Below are 15,510 nucleotides of genomic sequence, written 5' to 3'. Positions count from 1 at the left end.
CAATTTCAATTACATAAGATAGTACGGGTCTCTGACTTACCGTTTTGGCTTAATTGGTAATTATTTTCCAATCATACATAAATTCTTTTACATTCATAATTTAAGAATCTTATAAATAAGGTCCTTAAACGGAAAAAAACTTAAAAAATGTTCATATTCTTAATAATACAGACCATATGTTTTTAAAAAATATATGCATGTTGGAAGACACAAACTTAAAATTCATGTGATCATTAATTTTCACCTTTTTGACATAATCATCGCAGTAGCTTTGAAAACAATAGTAGTTCTCTGTTGTGGTAATATTACAGAATTTTTGACAGCTTATTTTTTCAGAATTCAACTATTTTCTATTTATTTTATTAAGTTGCAAGTTTTTGAGTCTATTTTTATACGTAGGAGGAAAAAGTTGACCTATTAGAATGTTACATCCCCAATAACAAAAGTCCGGCTCTTGCTCTCAGACAATATAGAGTCAAATTTCTCCATAGGCGATTGCTCGGACGATTACCAAAAAAAAAAGTCATTCTAATAGAAACAAATTTTGTATTTCATTTTTTTTTGTAACCCTTGTAGGTTTCGCTACAAGGCCCCTGTTAAATGGGCTACTCTGTACATACTCGCAAAACCTACAGTATGGTTCATACTTTATCTTTATATATATTACATTACATACATTAAGCCTTTGTACCTCTTCCGAATTCTCATTTTTAAGTCTTGAACACTATTACACCTATTTTTATATACTTCGTCTTTTATGGAAAATAATCGCTTCTTTAATATCGTCCGGCAGATTATCAATTAATGGAACAGATTTAAACATTTCTCTCCGTACATAAACACGAATTTCATTTGAGATATACACAAAATAACCTCATCGGTAAATACATATTTTTTTAAAATGTCACTTTCAAAGTAGTGGTCTATCATAATCATAATAAAAGTCCTGTTGGGATAATTTCTGAAATGGCAAAAATTTTAATGGATAGCAGTTCTTAAAGTCCTTTGAACACTAGAATTTTCGTTGTTTTATCCAAAATACAGGAGACCTTCTAATTGCTTCTCTCCTGTTAAGACACGAACAACTCGTGGGTACCCGTCTTGTAGGAAACGACAGTCTATATTCTCTTAAATGCTCTTGAACATCATTTTTCTTTTAAAAAATGTCACATAAAAAGTGTGTATTTCTGTCCAGGCAACAATTTTATTAGATCATTTTTTTTTCATGGATATCTTGTAAAAGTAAGGCGCGGTTAGAAATGCTCTTGCGGAAATTGAAACCATGCTACACGCTTATGGGGGTTAGAAGACCTTTTGTAATTAGTAATAAGTTTTATTTACTTGCATTATTTTTATATTTTAAGTTTAAGTAGGTAATGTTTTAAAATAATAAGTTAAAATAGGATATTATGTAGGTTGAGTTAGAGTTAAAGTACGATAGACGAGTTGTTGCAGAAAATTGTCCGTAATTTTTACACTTAACATTATTGTAATAAAAGCTGTGTATTATATAAAATGATACAGAATTAAATCTCAAACCCAATAAAAGTGTTAAATACAAAAAAAAAAGATTTTTAATTAAAAAAAACATTTTTCTGATTGTAATTTGCGGGCACTTTGTATAATATATTTTCGCTATAGATAGTTCGAAGCATATTTTTCAAGCGTAAAAAACCATATTTTTGCAAAGATCTGCTTTTGAGGAAAAACATGGAAAAGCTCGTTTCTCTCAAAATTTCATATCAAAATAATCAGAATTTTTAAGAATATTCATAGCATTCCATTTAAAAAATAAAGTTGGTTACTGTCCTGGCACAACGAAACACCCTGTATATATAAATATACTATAAATAAAATATATACTTTGGGTCAGACACTTTTTGTATTTAACTTTTTTTCCGCAGTGTCGTACTTATTGAGATAAGGTATATTAACGTATATATGGTACCATAAAAAAAAAGGCGTTGAAAAAGTTCTAAAAAACGAATTATGCTGTTCCGCTCGTTCAGTGCGTTTGGACCGTAGTCGGGTCACCATCAATTTCAAGTTGCACGTAGTCCAAACGCACCAAAAATTTTCGAGTTTAAGGTGATAAAATCATTAAAAATATACGTACTAAAAGGGTTCATTGTAAAACTATTTGTGTATATTTTGTTTAAACTGAAACAAATGTCGTGCAATTTTTTGCCGCTCGGGCGGCAGGTAGAGATGGCGCCCCAAAGTTCGGACACAATGTCCGAAATTTCGGAAAGCGGTACTACTTTGTCCGGCTGGACGTCCAAATGGGACTCTAAAGAGGATTTGCGAGATCTGGCGACGAAATTGGGGCTGAACGACGTGTCGGATTTGTCCCAAGAACGATTCCGGGTCGATAGGAAAAAACTGGAACAAATGCTCACAGGTAAAAATTATTTATATATCAATTTGCCATACGGACCAGAATACAGTCATGCGTACCCACATATACACTACCATTTTTTTTGTTGTCGCTTTTTTCCAACAAAAAAATCTGATGCCTCGCCTGACGTTAATTTCCTGAGACAAAATATCGGATATAGAAATTCGGGTTTCTCTGCGAAATGGCATTGATACATTGCTTGCTCTAGAAGAAAAACTGCGACCCAAAATTGAGGCGAAAATTTTTTGACGTAAATGTCGAAAACCATGTGGCTCAGAAACTGGATATGAAAATACTTTATATCGGCGCCATTTTTTGGTGCAAAATAATTATTAAAATCCTTCGGTGTCGATTGCGTAAGGAGCTTCGACTGAATGTTTCTAAAAATAAAAATTTTCGAAAATCCCATTCAGTTCGGATCAAATCACTTAAATTTTTTTTCCTTCGACGCCCCGAAGAAAATTAAAAACCGCCAAAACAGCTAAAACCTGATATTGTGGTAGAAATTGACGATTTTTAGAGTGGGTATTGTTTTATTAAAGCTGTGATAAATTGTAATGTTTTCGGTTAAAGCTGCTTAATGCTCCCTGGTAAAAAAGTGGTCGGGGGACATCGAATATTTTCAAAAATAAATACCTTGTCCCAGATAGCGTTTCGTCAAATAATCATAAAGATAAATTACGAAAAAAAAAAACAACGATATGAGTGGACACTGCATTTCAAAGTACAGCAAAAAAAAATCGGGAAGCATTTCTACTTTAAGGCTTGTTCAAAGTTCCACGTCCGTCCAAAATGTTTTAAATTTAATTTAAAAAATATTAGTTAATATTTCAATTTAAACATTAAATGTCTTCTGTTTTTGGTGTCTCTCTTTTTTCCAATTTCAATGAAAATATGTAGAAGGCAATATAATCATATTTACTTTTAAATAAAAATGCTTTCCAAAATTTTGTAAGAGTTTGTCTACAGAAAACTGGTCCACCGTAGATCCATACGTTACGCTAAAACACTTCATAGTTGAAAATATTTTGAAAATATTTTACCTCCTCTTACATCACCCTATATGATTTAAAGTAAATAGTTCGCCAAATACTTGAAACCATACAATACTCACGTTACAAAAAAAAAATGTTCCGCATTCTAATGAAAACTACTGGTTTTGTTTTTAAATCCTACAATCGCATTCGTTTTAGGTGACAATGACGCACTGTTTCCAGCGGATGTATTTTTCTCAAAAATTATGGAAGATACCGATACTTCAATAATATGGCCCAATAAACTGAAAATTGGAGCCAAATCCAAAAAGGGTAAACATTCTCCTCAAATGGCCCTAAAGTTGAAAATTTTAAAACAACAACCAATCATTTTTTTACAAAATCCGTCTCCTTGCATACATTAATTTTACATTTTCCAGACCCCCACGTAAGAATTGCTGGCCGACTTGAAGACGTGAATGTTGCTAAGAACAGAATTTTGACTATATTGAACACGAAGGTGAGCTTTTAAAAGGTCCCCTCTAAATATTAATAGATTAACGCGTTGTGATCGGTTATTTCAAAAAATTTAGTTTCAAATATTTTTTTAGCGGTGTAACAGCTGTACAGTATACCTTGGTCATTAGTAAAAATAATATCTCCTGATTGGGGAAATATGACTTTTTCAACTTACGGTTTTATAAAATAATTTTGATTTGTTTTGGTTTTGATAATTTTTCGTTTTCAGTAAATTATTTTTTTCGGTAGAAGTCGTTCAAGAGCCGCACTTATAATTCTCTTAATAAAACACTATTAGCATCTTATTCTTGTTTTATTCTAACCTTTTTGAAAACATATAAATGAGACTCTAAATAAGTTGGTAATTTAGTAATTGTTCTTGTTAAAAACTTTCTTAAAGCGAAACATACAAAATTAACAACAATTGTAGATTTCTATGTGAAAATTTTTAGTATACAAAATAGAAAAATGTTGTTCTTTTAAATTTTATGTTTTATTGCTCGTTATAATGCTTCTAAAAGTAGCAATAAATATTATATTCTATTCAAGAAATTTATTTTTTTCAAAGCTGGTAAATAAAGTAGATAAAAATCTGATACTTATTTGTGCCTTTTTTGACATGAAAATTTTCTATAATTAAATGGTAAGCAATAATCGACAATAAAAATAGTAAATAGTAACCAAATTGAACACAAAATTGCATATCGTTGTTTTATTAATGTTTATGTTTATTTGAGATATCAAAAAATAATTCAAAAAATTTTTTGGCACCCCTTATTTCGCAGTTTCTAGATTTCTCTTCTAGTTCGTTCTAGTAATAAGGGTATGTTATTTTAGTGTAACAGAGTGACAATGAAAATGGACGTCAGCTACAGGGACCACTCGCACATCATAGGCAAGGCCGGTTTGAGCATCAAACGGGTTATGCAAGAGACTCAATGTCACGTACATTTTCCCGATTCGAATCGCACAAATCCCAACGAGAAAAGTAACCAAGTTTCGATTTCTGGTGACATCGAGGGCGTCGAATGCGCGAGAAGTAGAGTTCGCGTAAGTTTTGAAATTTTAACAAAAACAAATCGTTAATTGCCGCGGTCTATTCGGGACTCAAGGAATTGATCCCGTTGATTTTCGGTTTCGAACTGCCGATCATGTCGAAAAATGTGGAGCCGAGCTCGGCTTACCTCTTGAAGATTCAAGAACAATACAAGGTGGAAGTGAAATTTAAGACGCGACCTAAATTACACGCGACTTTGGTGACGGTTAAAGGCGTCGAATGGGAGGTGAACCAAGTGAAGCAGGCGACATTGTTGCTCATGGAATTCATGTGCGATGATCTGGCCGTACGTGGACGGCGGCAGTATCGAACATTTTCGACTTGTGCGTTTTTTAGAGTCAAATTCCGGTTCAGATGTCAATGGAAATATCGCCGCATCACTATCCTATCGTCTTGGCAAAAGATCACTCTAACTTGAAGTCAATTATGCAGTATACCGGATGCAAAATCATGATCCCGGACGCTCAAGATCCGAACATCCCCACTCTAACAAAGAGCCACGTAAACATCACAGGCACCATCGACAACGTGTACAAAGCTAGACAGTTGCTTATGGGTAGTTTGCCTCTGATTATAATATTTGATTTGCCCGATGATACGACTGATTTGAAAATTAAGGTAGGTGTCCAAATCGTACCCCCGATAGTGCTTGAAAAATTTGGATTAAAAATAGGCCAATAAATGTGCTCCATTGGAGAAAATCGACTCTGATTGGCTAGATTTAGAGGCTCGTTTGAGGCGATCAGCGTCCGATTTGAAAAATAAACCCATCATGTATTTTTTATGCTTTACATTTTTGTCACATATACTTCCAAAGCGACAAAGAAAATTTTGCCGCAAAAGAGAATGCATCTCTTTCAGGAGTTTTCAATAAATATTTTCCAAAAAATATTGGAAGTACCAGGAGGTAAATACCGATATAAAGATATAAAATTACCCGGGAAACCTAATAATCCTTTGAATTTCATTTGTTTTCTCCCCTCAAGCTATTTGTTTTGATCTAATTTATAACTGAAGAGCACCCATATTATTCCTTTTTTATTAGTTATTGCTTTTTTGGTTCTTCTGGTGATTTAGTTATTTGTATAATTTTCTTCACTACTAAAACAATTTTTGTGTTTTTTTTTAAATAAGTTTTTCTTTTTCAAACTATTCTTTTGTAATTACTATTATTATTCATTTTCTCCTGTTAATGGGCAATAAAGTATTATAAACGTGAAAGAAATTATTTGGTTTGAAATTGACTTAACCTATTTTGTACTGAATTTTAGTAATTTATTTTTATGACTCTTAGAATTTTTTAAACATAATTATTTAAAGAAAACATGACAACGACGCAATTATTTTGTTGACACTTTCTTATTTCTGTTGACTTACAGTTTTAGATTAATGAAATTGTTTTAAATTAAAAAGTTAGACGTTTATGGAGAAATATGTGTTTTTTTCTTAATTGGGGTACTTAGGTTTACGAGTCGTCTCAATCGAACTAAACCATTTTGGATGGTGCAATGTTGGCGTTTCCAACGATAACATACGGCAATATCGTTGTCTTAAATAGCATATCGTACTTAAATTAATTTTTGTTCTCTTTTTCTCTCAAGCCTTAATTTGGCTGCCGTATTACACGACCAGTTGGATTTTCTTTATATTTCATGTCAATCCCATATAAATAGTTATATTTAAAGAACGCACGAAACAAGGAAGTTACTGGTTTTAGGTACTAAATATTGGATCCGCAAAATTGATTAAACAAAAAAAAAGTATTAAATATTATTTCCATTTTATTTCAGATAATGGAAACAGTTTTTTGTAATTATGAAATAATTTACAATACATATTTGTAGATTATATTGACGTAATTAAATTGGGAAACAATTTTTTATAGCCCGAACAAATTGCCGAAATTCAAACCTCTTGCGACGTGATAATTAACATCAGACACAAAGCCAATAAAACTACCAGATCCTGCGTCATAAAAGGAGTAGAACGACACGCTTGTAAGTCGAGCATCGCTTTCCTATTATTTTTCGTATAATTTTCTTGTGTCTACCAGCGAAAATCTACGCAGCCAGAAACTTGATTTTGGGCAACGACGAACCCGCTATCCAGGCAAACATACCCCCTACGTATCATATTCCTGCATCCACCGCACCGGCAACTATCGAGCATACCATCCCCTCTAATTTAAATCCTATGCCAATTTCCCCACTACTAAGCCCAATGATATCTCCACACTGGCACTACAGTCCAGCTTCAGCCACTGGCCAACAGGGCCCGCCGTTTGTCGGAATGACCCAGCAGTCTCACTTCTTCTATAACATGATGCAGCAGGGTATGAACCAGCAGAATCCGCCTCAGACCATATCCAGCAGCGGGTACCAATCGATAGTGACAAGCAGCTCGGATCAAGGCCTTCTGGACAACAGACCGACATCTAGCTTGTCCAGTGCTAGCAATTTATCGTCTATATCAAGCAACGCAGTCAGTTCGAGGGGAACATCGCCTAGTTGTTACCGGAATTTTTCTGATACCGCCCATTCGACCACTCCGAATGGTAAGAACTCATTTTTGTCTTTTTTTTTAATACAATGTGTCCCAGATTCGCTGCTCTATATAGGGATCTTTGCTCCTGTTATACTTACAGCAAAGGATAATTGGCGAAGTTTTAGAGGAAACCTAGTGACTTTGAAAACCGGTTTCACCCTCTATGACATGTCTCAATCGTCTTTTATTATCTCGCAACCCGCCTTAACTTTCACTTTTCTTACGGTCGCCGGTTTTTCAATTTTTGGAAAAAGCGTCAAATTTCTAGTTCAATGATGTCTCACAATCGCACAAACGATTATGTCATACTTCGCAAAGTTAGGTCTTAATTATTTGATAAGTGGGTCATGATTTAACATTAACATTAATAAGTAACACCAACAAAAACGCATAAACGTATTGAATTTTCAATGAATGAATCCAATATGGCGACCATAAGAAAAACGAGAGTTAAGGCTGGTTGCGACACTGACGATTGAGACATATCATATACGCTATCTTACTCGAATTAAAACAGTCTCTGACTAATGTAACATTTTGACAGCTGTCAATTTAACTAAAAGAATAGGAACGGAGATCCCTGTATAGACAAGCGAATCTGGGACATATAGCTCACACGCACATACAACGGTAATCCGATTTTTTTGTCAATTAAAAATATTAATTTATACAATTTGGAACCATAATAATATTCAAGATATTCCACAAATTTCAAAAATAAACAAAAGATGTGGTGTTGGCTTGACGTCATGATGATGCACGGCCAACTAAGGGACCATTTTATTTTTGGCTCATCCTGACCTTTAATGTAAAAAATACCTATAACGTGTTATATATTTTTGAAATCAGCATTCGATTCTGTGTAAATAATATACACTGTTTAAGTTTTAAAAAATATAACTGTCATATGCCATGCTGCTATAGAAGTAAGTACATAAGTTCATGTACATAACATACCCCGCAACTTTTGTATTATACTTTTTTTAAATAAAAAAAAGTTGGAGGGGGTAACATTTATGGTGGATTATCCGTTAGCATTTTTTCACAGTCGTCTACACGAATAATTTGAGAACTAGGGAAAAATTTGATGCGCCGCAGGAAGCATCGATATTTTCGTAGAGAAGAGAATAATTCTCCGCGCATGCTTCTACATTTAACCCACTAACCGATACTTTGGCTCCTTTTCTTTCTAAACCGTGATTTACACACACTTAACTTGTTGTCCCAAAACATTTAACGCGATCTGTCTCATCCAAACTTATTGACGATCGGCCAGCGGCCATCTTAGTTGTCGAATGCCTGTTAAAAATGTTTTTTCATATTTGCTGCATAAGTTTGTGTATTATCGGCATTAGGCAGGGTCTCTATATCTCTAGTAGCTAAAAAGCAGAAACTATAAGCAATTTATAATAACAACTTGTTTAGAGAAGTAGAGTCGTTTCAACGCCAGTGTTGTGTAGTTTTCTAATAACCCTTCCTCAATGTATCGTTTCAACTTTATTTGATTGAGCAATTTTAAAAATTGTCGTATATTATTGAGTGTTGAGTAATTAAGCTTTTAACAGAAGATTTCGTAGATATTTGTTCCTCTATATTTTGTTCATCTTTTATTGGTTTTTACCAAGCAATAGTTATTTTCTACACTTACACTTCTACTTGTTATTATTTTAGATATTTTACAAAGTATCTAAAAATTATATATGGATATGGATTATTGTGTCATATAACAGTCGTATTATTTTTTTTAAATAATGAAAGTCGTGACTTTTTTGATTGCATAAATTGTGTCGATTTTCATCAAAACTATAAATTGTAACATAAATCTTGGAAAAGTTTTTATTTTTAAATTAGCCAATTTGTCTTGCTTAAATGTTATGTTATGTTATTTATTCAAAAATCTTAAATCCAAAGGGCAAGCCATGCTAATAGTGAATTTCTATATGAAAGCGTGAAAGTAATAGTTCTGATTGATCCACAACCATCTAAAGATTATGTCATTGGTATTACCTTCTGCAGAAGTTTCGCCGGAAATGCCAGGCGAATGTCACGGGTTAGGTGGCGATAAAAAGTTTGCAAGTCCGAACACATTGTCCCCTCATGATTTCGAAACTAGACGTTTAGCTGGTATGAGAATAATGCAAAATCGTCCAAGTCCTGGTGGTTTAAGATACCCTAATGGGGTGTGGTCGGGTTACGGTATAAGTCACACGAGCCCCGGAGGAGTTTTAATGGATAAATTTAGAACCAGGGTGAGTTATCAATTGCGTCAAATATTGCTGACGAGTGCTCGGATCTCTTGATATCAGGAAGACGAAATTTGGAAGCCGAATAGTTGGCGCCAGGCCACCGGCATAAATTATCCATCCACATCGACCGCCATGAATACCAGCAATCTTTTGGAAGCTACGCCTGCTCACGTTTGGAACAAGTTCGCATCTAACGGGTTCGACCTCTAATTTTCTCGTTTTCTTTGTTCTGAAAGTGTCTGCTTTCAGCCAATGGTCAGACCTGCCGTCGATGCTTGCCGCCATCAAATTGGAACACTACATCCCTGTTTTCAAGGAGCACGAGATCGATTTAACCGTATTTTTGACTTTAACCGATTCGGATTTGGTTGCAATCGGAATTACAGCGTTCGGCGCTAGGAAACGTATATTGCTGGCAATATCCGGTAAGTATTTGCAATCGCGTGTCACTATGAACATAGTATTGCTATACAGGCTGTTATTGAAATGACATAATATAATATAACGAATTGATCTGAAATGGCAAAAATGCTCATTCTTCACTGTTCTTCCTGGTATTCCGCATAAAATTCTTTCAGAAATTTCGCATAAAATGCTTGTGGCGCCATCCTTTTTCAGCATTAGAATTAACAAGATTGCTTTCGAAAAATCATTACTGGGCGGGACAAGTTCGCCACAAGTAGCGCCAATCAGCTTTTTATTTTAAAAAGAAGGCGCTTCGCTTATTCTTGTCCTAGAGGGACGCATTGTTTTTCTATCGTACTCCTGCGGACCTCTATGGAACTTTCGCAAAATCTAAAAAACACACACAATATACACCCTGTATAAAGGGCCCGTCAAACTTCATAGTTATGCCAAACTTCAGTAAATATTAAAATTTTGACTGGTAATTGCATTTTAAAATTATATTTTTTTAAATATTCGCGCCCCCTGTATTATAGACGAAACCTTAAACTCTCTCTCGACACAGTTTACGATACTGTTCATATCATCTTTAAAAGTTTTTCATAATTCACCCACACTATTAGAATTTTTTGCCCACAAACGACGTACCCTGTATATAATTATAACAATGTTCGAAATAGAGGATGTAGCCCTGGATCTCCTTAGTTTCCTGGTATCCGAATTTTTCCAATGGAGTAAATGGTTGCCAAAAAACTACTTGTTTTCTGAAACCATGCAACACGTGGTAAAATTAAATGACGTCATCGCGTCTAGATAGGGTGAGAAATGGTGATTTTTCATTTGGATTTTTTCAAATATCTCGAAAATTGTAGCCCTTGATACGGCCTATAACACTGTTTGATCGGATTAGCTATTGTCTGTATGAATTTTGATTCACAGCTAGTACTTTACTCTCTAAAAGAACAATTTTCAGGGTCTTTTAGATTTTTGCCCATAACTAAAACACCTTGTATATAATCGAGAAAATGCGTGAAACAAAGGTAATGGCGCCGGCTTTCCCACGGATGTAATTTTTTTCCGATCGGATGAATGGCTTTGCAGGAAAAGATGTTTTTCTGGAACCCAAAATAACCACAAAAAAAATCAAAAATTAAAAAACAATACTTCGCGTTATTTTATTAAAAAGTCTAAATGCGGTTTGAGATTTCTACTTCTCTCCCAAGTTTGAAGTCGGTAGCTGCAAATTTGATGTACTTATTATGTTTTTTAATATTACACGGAATATCGCGAATACCCTGTACAATATTTAAAAATAGTAAATACAAATGTTTAAGCCGTCTATATGGGCTATATTGTCATATAAAAGAAACTAACATCCAAAACACAGATTTGAAATTATTGCCAATTTTCAATAATAGGGCGACCCATTTTTCAGTTTTTTTGAATTTGCGGCGCACCCTGTACATTTTTGAAAAATTGTCTAGAATAAAAGTTTATGGAGTCGTTTCCTCTGCGTATTGTGGTTCAAGAATTTCTTCGGTCTTGTAAACGGTTTCTGAAAAATGGTCTTTTTTGTAGGCCCTTGCACACGCGATTTTTATATTTTTCTAAATACTTCCCGACCCACCAGCCCCCATATTTTCAATAGGCTCCGTCAAGGGGCAAAGCTGCATAGATGTGTCAAATATGAAGTCGATTGCTTCAAATTTCGGACATTTATCGTGTTTCATAGCAAGGTCCAAAAAACAGTCGAAAATCGCGAAAAGAAGATGGATACCGGCTTCGGATCAGGGCCATTTCTTATAAGCTTATGTGCCTCGTGGAAGGTTAAAAAGGAGGCAAATTTTAATTTTGTAGCTCCAACGGTTCGAAAGTTATTCAGGAAAAACCAAAAGACGAGATCGAAGAACGGAGAACGGACAAACAGACAAATAAAACTTTTTTTTTTCGACGGTGATCATTTCTGTACCAACAACTTACTTACCGTTACCGAGATGTACAATTTTAAGAGCGCAAATACTTTCGAAAAATTTGATTTCATCGATTTTCGAAAGTAACAAGATTTCGGACCAATAGTTATGGTTAGTTTTGGTTAGTCAAAACTGATTAAGAGATCTTATTATTGTACTATCACGTCAAAGGATTAGCAATCACAAAAACCCCAATTTTTTTTTTGCAAGCAAATTTAAACATCATTAGTTGGCCATTAATTTTCAGTGCAAATTACAAAAGAAGGTGAGTCACGGTAAATGCCATTTTACCACGTCAGTTTCCGGGATATTACCGCACGGGTTTGAGAGCAAACGGACGTTTTCGGAGATTTTACCGCACGGCTTGAATTTTGACATCTGTCAATTCTGACGCTCATGTCAGTGAATGTATTCGTGTTGTTTTGAAAAAATGTTCCCAAAATCTAGCCGTCGTAGAAGAAGTATAGTATGCAACACGTTTGATAAACTTTTGAAGTCAAGGTTTTAGAAAAATGCATGGGTTACAAAAGTTGTAGGGGTCTGCCATCCAAAATTGTTATCACCTATTGTGTCTCAAAAGAAATATTCTAAGATTATTCCTGAAGATATTCGACAATTCAATTTCAGATATTCATATGATATTGAAACTAACCAAAACTAAACAAAACAACGTTTGCATTCAATTAAACTTGCAGTTTACAATACACAATGGCTTCTCGAATATTTTAATGTGAATGTCATTTGGCTCTAAGTCTAGGTAGGTATCACTTTTCAGCTGTCAATGGCTCAAAAATAATTGAGAATAGAGTCATATATGTCATTAGACACAAAATTCGTTAAGAACCCTTAGGAGATTCCAAAAATATAATATGTATACAGGCCGTTTGGAATTAAGTTGTTAACCAAGTTGGAAAAATTGATTTAAACTTGAAATAACAGAATAAAATTACTATCGCTACTACTACTATCTCTATTTAGTCTTTATATACCGCAATTAACACAAAATTAAATTAATTCGCAATTGGAAACAGTAGAAAATTTTGACATTTCGCACTAGAGTTAAAAAATCTTTTTTCTGTTTTTCTATTTTATCCTACTTGTCAGAAAATTTCGGCATTTAAATTTAGCTTTAAAAAATTGATAAGGAACCGATGATTGTATAAAAAAAAATCAACTTGGATCTAACCGTATATGAACTTTTACAAACTATATGAGTATATTTGAAATTTGATAAGGGAAAAATATATAAATATTGGAAAAGATACATGTGCTTACATATCAAATATATCGTCAACTTCTTAAAATCAATAATATGAAACGAAACTACCACCACGGCCCATATTCCTGAATGAAAAAAATCAAACAGTTAGTAGGAAAATTTTAATTTTAAGTTTTCTATTAAGCGTTTTTCAAAACTGACGTTTATTTTGTGTTGCTATAAGGAATTTACAACGAAATCAAACCCTACTTTTTTGTATTGGAGGATATTCAATTTGATGGTGAATAAGTGCTAGTTATTAAAAAGTATTTAAAATTAAATTAAAATTAATTTTCGCTTGTTATTTTGCTGGAACGTTCAAGTAAGCTTTTTTATTTTTTCCAGAACTGAACAATAGAAACGTGCCGTTTTCGGCGGCACCGGGCGCGGAAAGGAAGAGCTCGTCTTCTTCGAATTCGACGTGCCACGGAAGTCCGCGGGAAAATTGGTAACGAAAAACGGAAAGCTTCACGAAAGTCTACACATAGGTAACCGTTCCCAAGACCTATCTTGTTGCACGTGTTTAATTTACTATTATTTATATTTATTTCCTTAAAGCGTTTGATTTTTTTTCTATTGACGCATTAATGTTACATAACGTCATAATTTTGTTGTAGTGTTAAGTATTTATTTGTATTGGTACTAGTATTTATTGAATATTTATATATTATTTGTACGTACGGTATTAGCTAATTTATTGTATTTTCCTGGCGTAGGTATGTACGAATGTTCGGGAGCCAAAATTTTTGAAAATTTTCAAGCGGCCGCCTTGAACAATTTTCAAAAAAAATTTCTTGTTGAATTTTTCGCGATTTTAAAAATACCTGTTTTAATTGTTTGTGTGTGGATATGTACGTATATTTTTACAATACAAAATGTGATATTATACACTATTATGTTTATTGTAGTAAAATATTTAATATACATGAAGGTATGCTTTACCGATAATAGGCTTTTATATCTACTAAAATGTTGTAAGCAAAAGTTTTAATTTTATATTAAAACTCTATTTTTATTGCTTATTTCTTGATTAACTCCAATGATGACATTATATATTTTAAAAATTAAAACTTTTGTAACCGATGTGGAAATTGTATTAACTTTAGGAATCAATCATTGATTTATATTTATATAATAACATTCTAATAAATATTACTAATTGCACAATAGGACCTTTTGATTGGCGTAACCAAATCAAAATTACATTCTTCTTTTCGCTCCTCTCTTTACGTCGCGTAGAGTGCAAAAATATCGGCAGGAGGCGCACGAACCCCCACTACAGTTCGGCAACTTCCGAATCCATGTGGAGGGCCGCTTTCCCTAGAAGTTTAGTGACGCGATAAGGAGTGCGACTTTCCTCCGGCTATACTCGCAATTTACGCTCGGCTCACGTATCACACACACATACACACAACCTGATTACAAATTAACTCGCAGCTGTTAATGTAGTTTTTGCAAATTACTGAAAAGTGTAACGCCGTGCGTAACGCTGAATTCTCGCTATTTTAACAGGTGAGTACATGTATTTATTATTAATTATAATCATTAATTTTTTCAGTAGTAGTAGAAATAATAATAAATAAAATAAATAAAACAGTGTGAAATCTAAAATTAAGGCAATAACAATTTCTAATAATTAAGAATCGATTTTTTTTTAATATGAACATCTAATTTTGCTCCTGGGATTCCAAAGTATATTTTCGCGTATTAACCCTTTGCACTCGTATGTCGCCGTATAGGCGGCACACCATGTCCTATCATTACAGCAGGTTGGCCGATCTGTCATCCCCTAAGCTTATTTCTAGTATTTCTAAGTTGCTTTCTTGAACCTTCGTTGAGGTACATGTTTACGTAAAAATAAAAGATAGATAGTTCACAAGTGCACCATTTTTGCATTATGAATATTACTCAGTTTTATAACTAACACGATTGGGTAAAGTTCAGTGTATATTTAAAAAAAAAAAAAAAAATTCAAATGCCCAAGAAATTTTTACAAGATGAAATTGAAAATGAATTGCATAGTAGTGACGATGAATTTTATATTGACGCGCCTGAAAATGATAGATTGAATAGTGATAATATTAGTAACTCTAGTAGTAGTAGTGATATTGTAGTTACTAAAAGACGGACAACCATAAC

The 15,510-nt window shown here is 33.7% G+C and overlaps 1 protein-coding gene across 2 annotated transcripts; it reads left to right on the top strand.

Annotated features, from left to right (window-relative positions):
- Window positions 1-2,025: 2,025 nt before the first annotated feature.
- Window positions 2,026-14,507, top strand: LOC132699252 (protein bicaudal C). Of its 2 annotated transcripts, XM_060665874.1 has the most exons (12): window positions 2,026-2,401; window positions 3,592-3,705; window positions 3,813-3,892; window positions 4,729-4,941; window positions 5,004-5,234; window positions 5,285-5,566; window positions 6,834-6,945; window positions 7,002-7,502; window positions 9,509-9,741; window positions 9,799-9,935; window positions 9,988-10,163; window positions 13,717-14,505. In XM_060665874.1, exons 1-12 carry the CDS (start codon window positions 2,170-2,172, stop codon window positions 13,821-13,823), a joined length of 2,418 nt encoding a protein of 805 aa, XP_060521857.1. In that variant the 5' UTR covers window positions 2,026-2,169; the 3' UTR covers window positions 13,824-14,505. The 2 variants fall into 2 exon arrangements, with proteins under 2 accessions (XP_060521857.1, XP_060521858.1); XM_060665875.1 differs by lacking the exon at window positions 3,592-3,705 and having other exon boundaries at window positions 13,717-14,507.
- Window positions 14,508-15,510: the final 1,003 nt, after the last annotated feature.

The sequence above is a fragment of the Cylas formicarius genome, unplaced genomic scaffold, assembly GCF_029955315.1.
Source record: "Cylas formicarius isolate icCylForm1 unplaced genomic scaffold, icCylForm1.1 PGA_scaffold_3__17_contigs__length_32017465, whole genome shotgun sequence".
NCBI lineage: Eukaryota > Metazoa > Arthropoda > Insecta > Coleoptera > Brentidae > Cylas > Cylas formicarius.
This window is presented reverse-complemented; position numbering and strand designations above follow the sequence as displayed.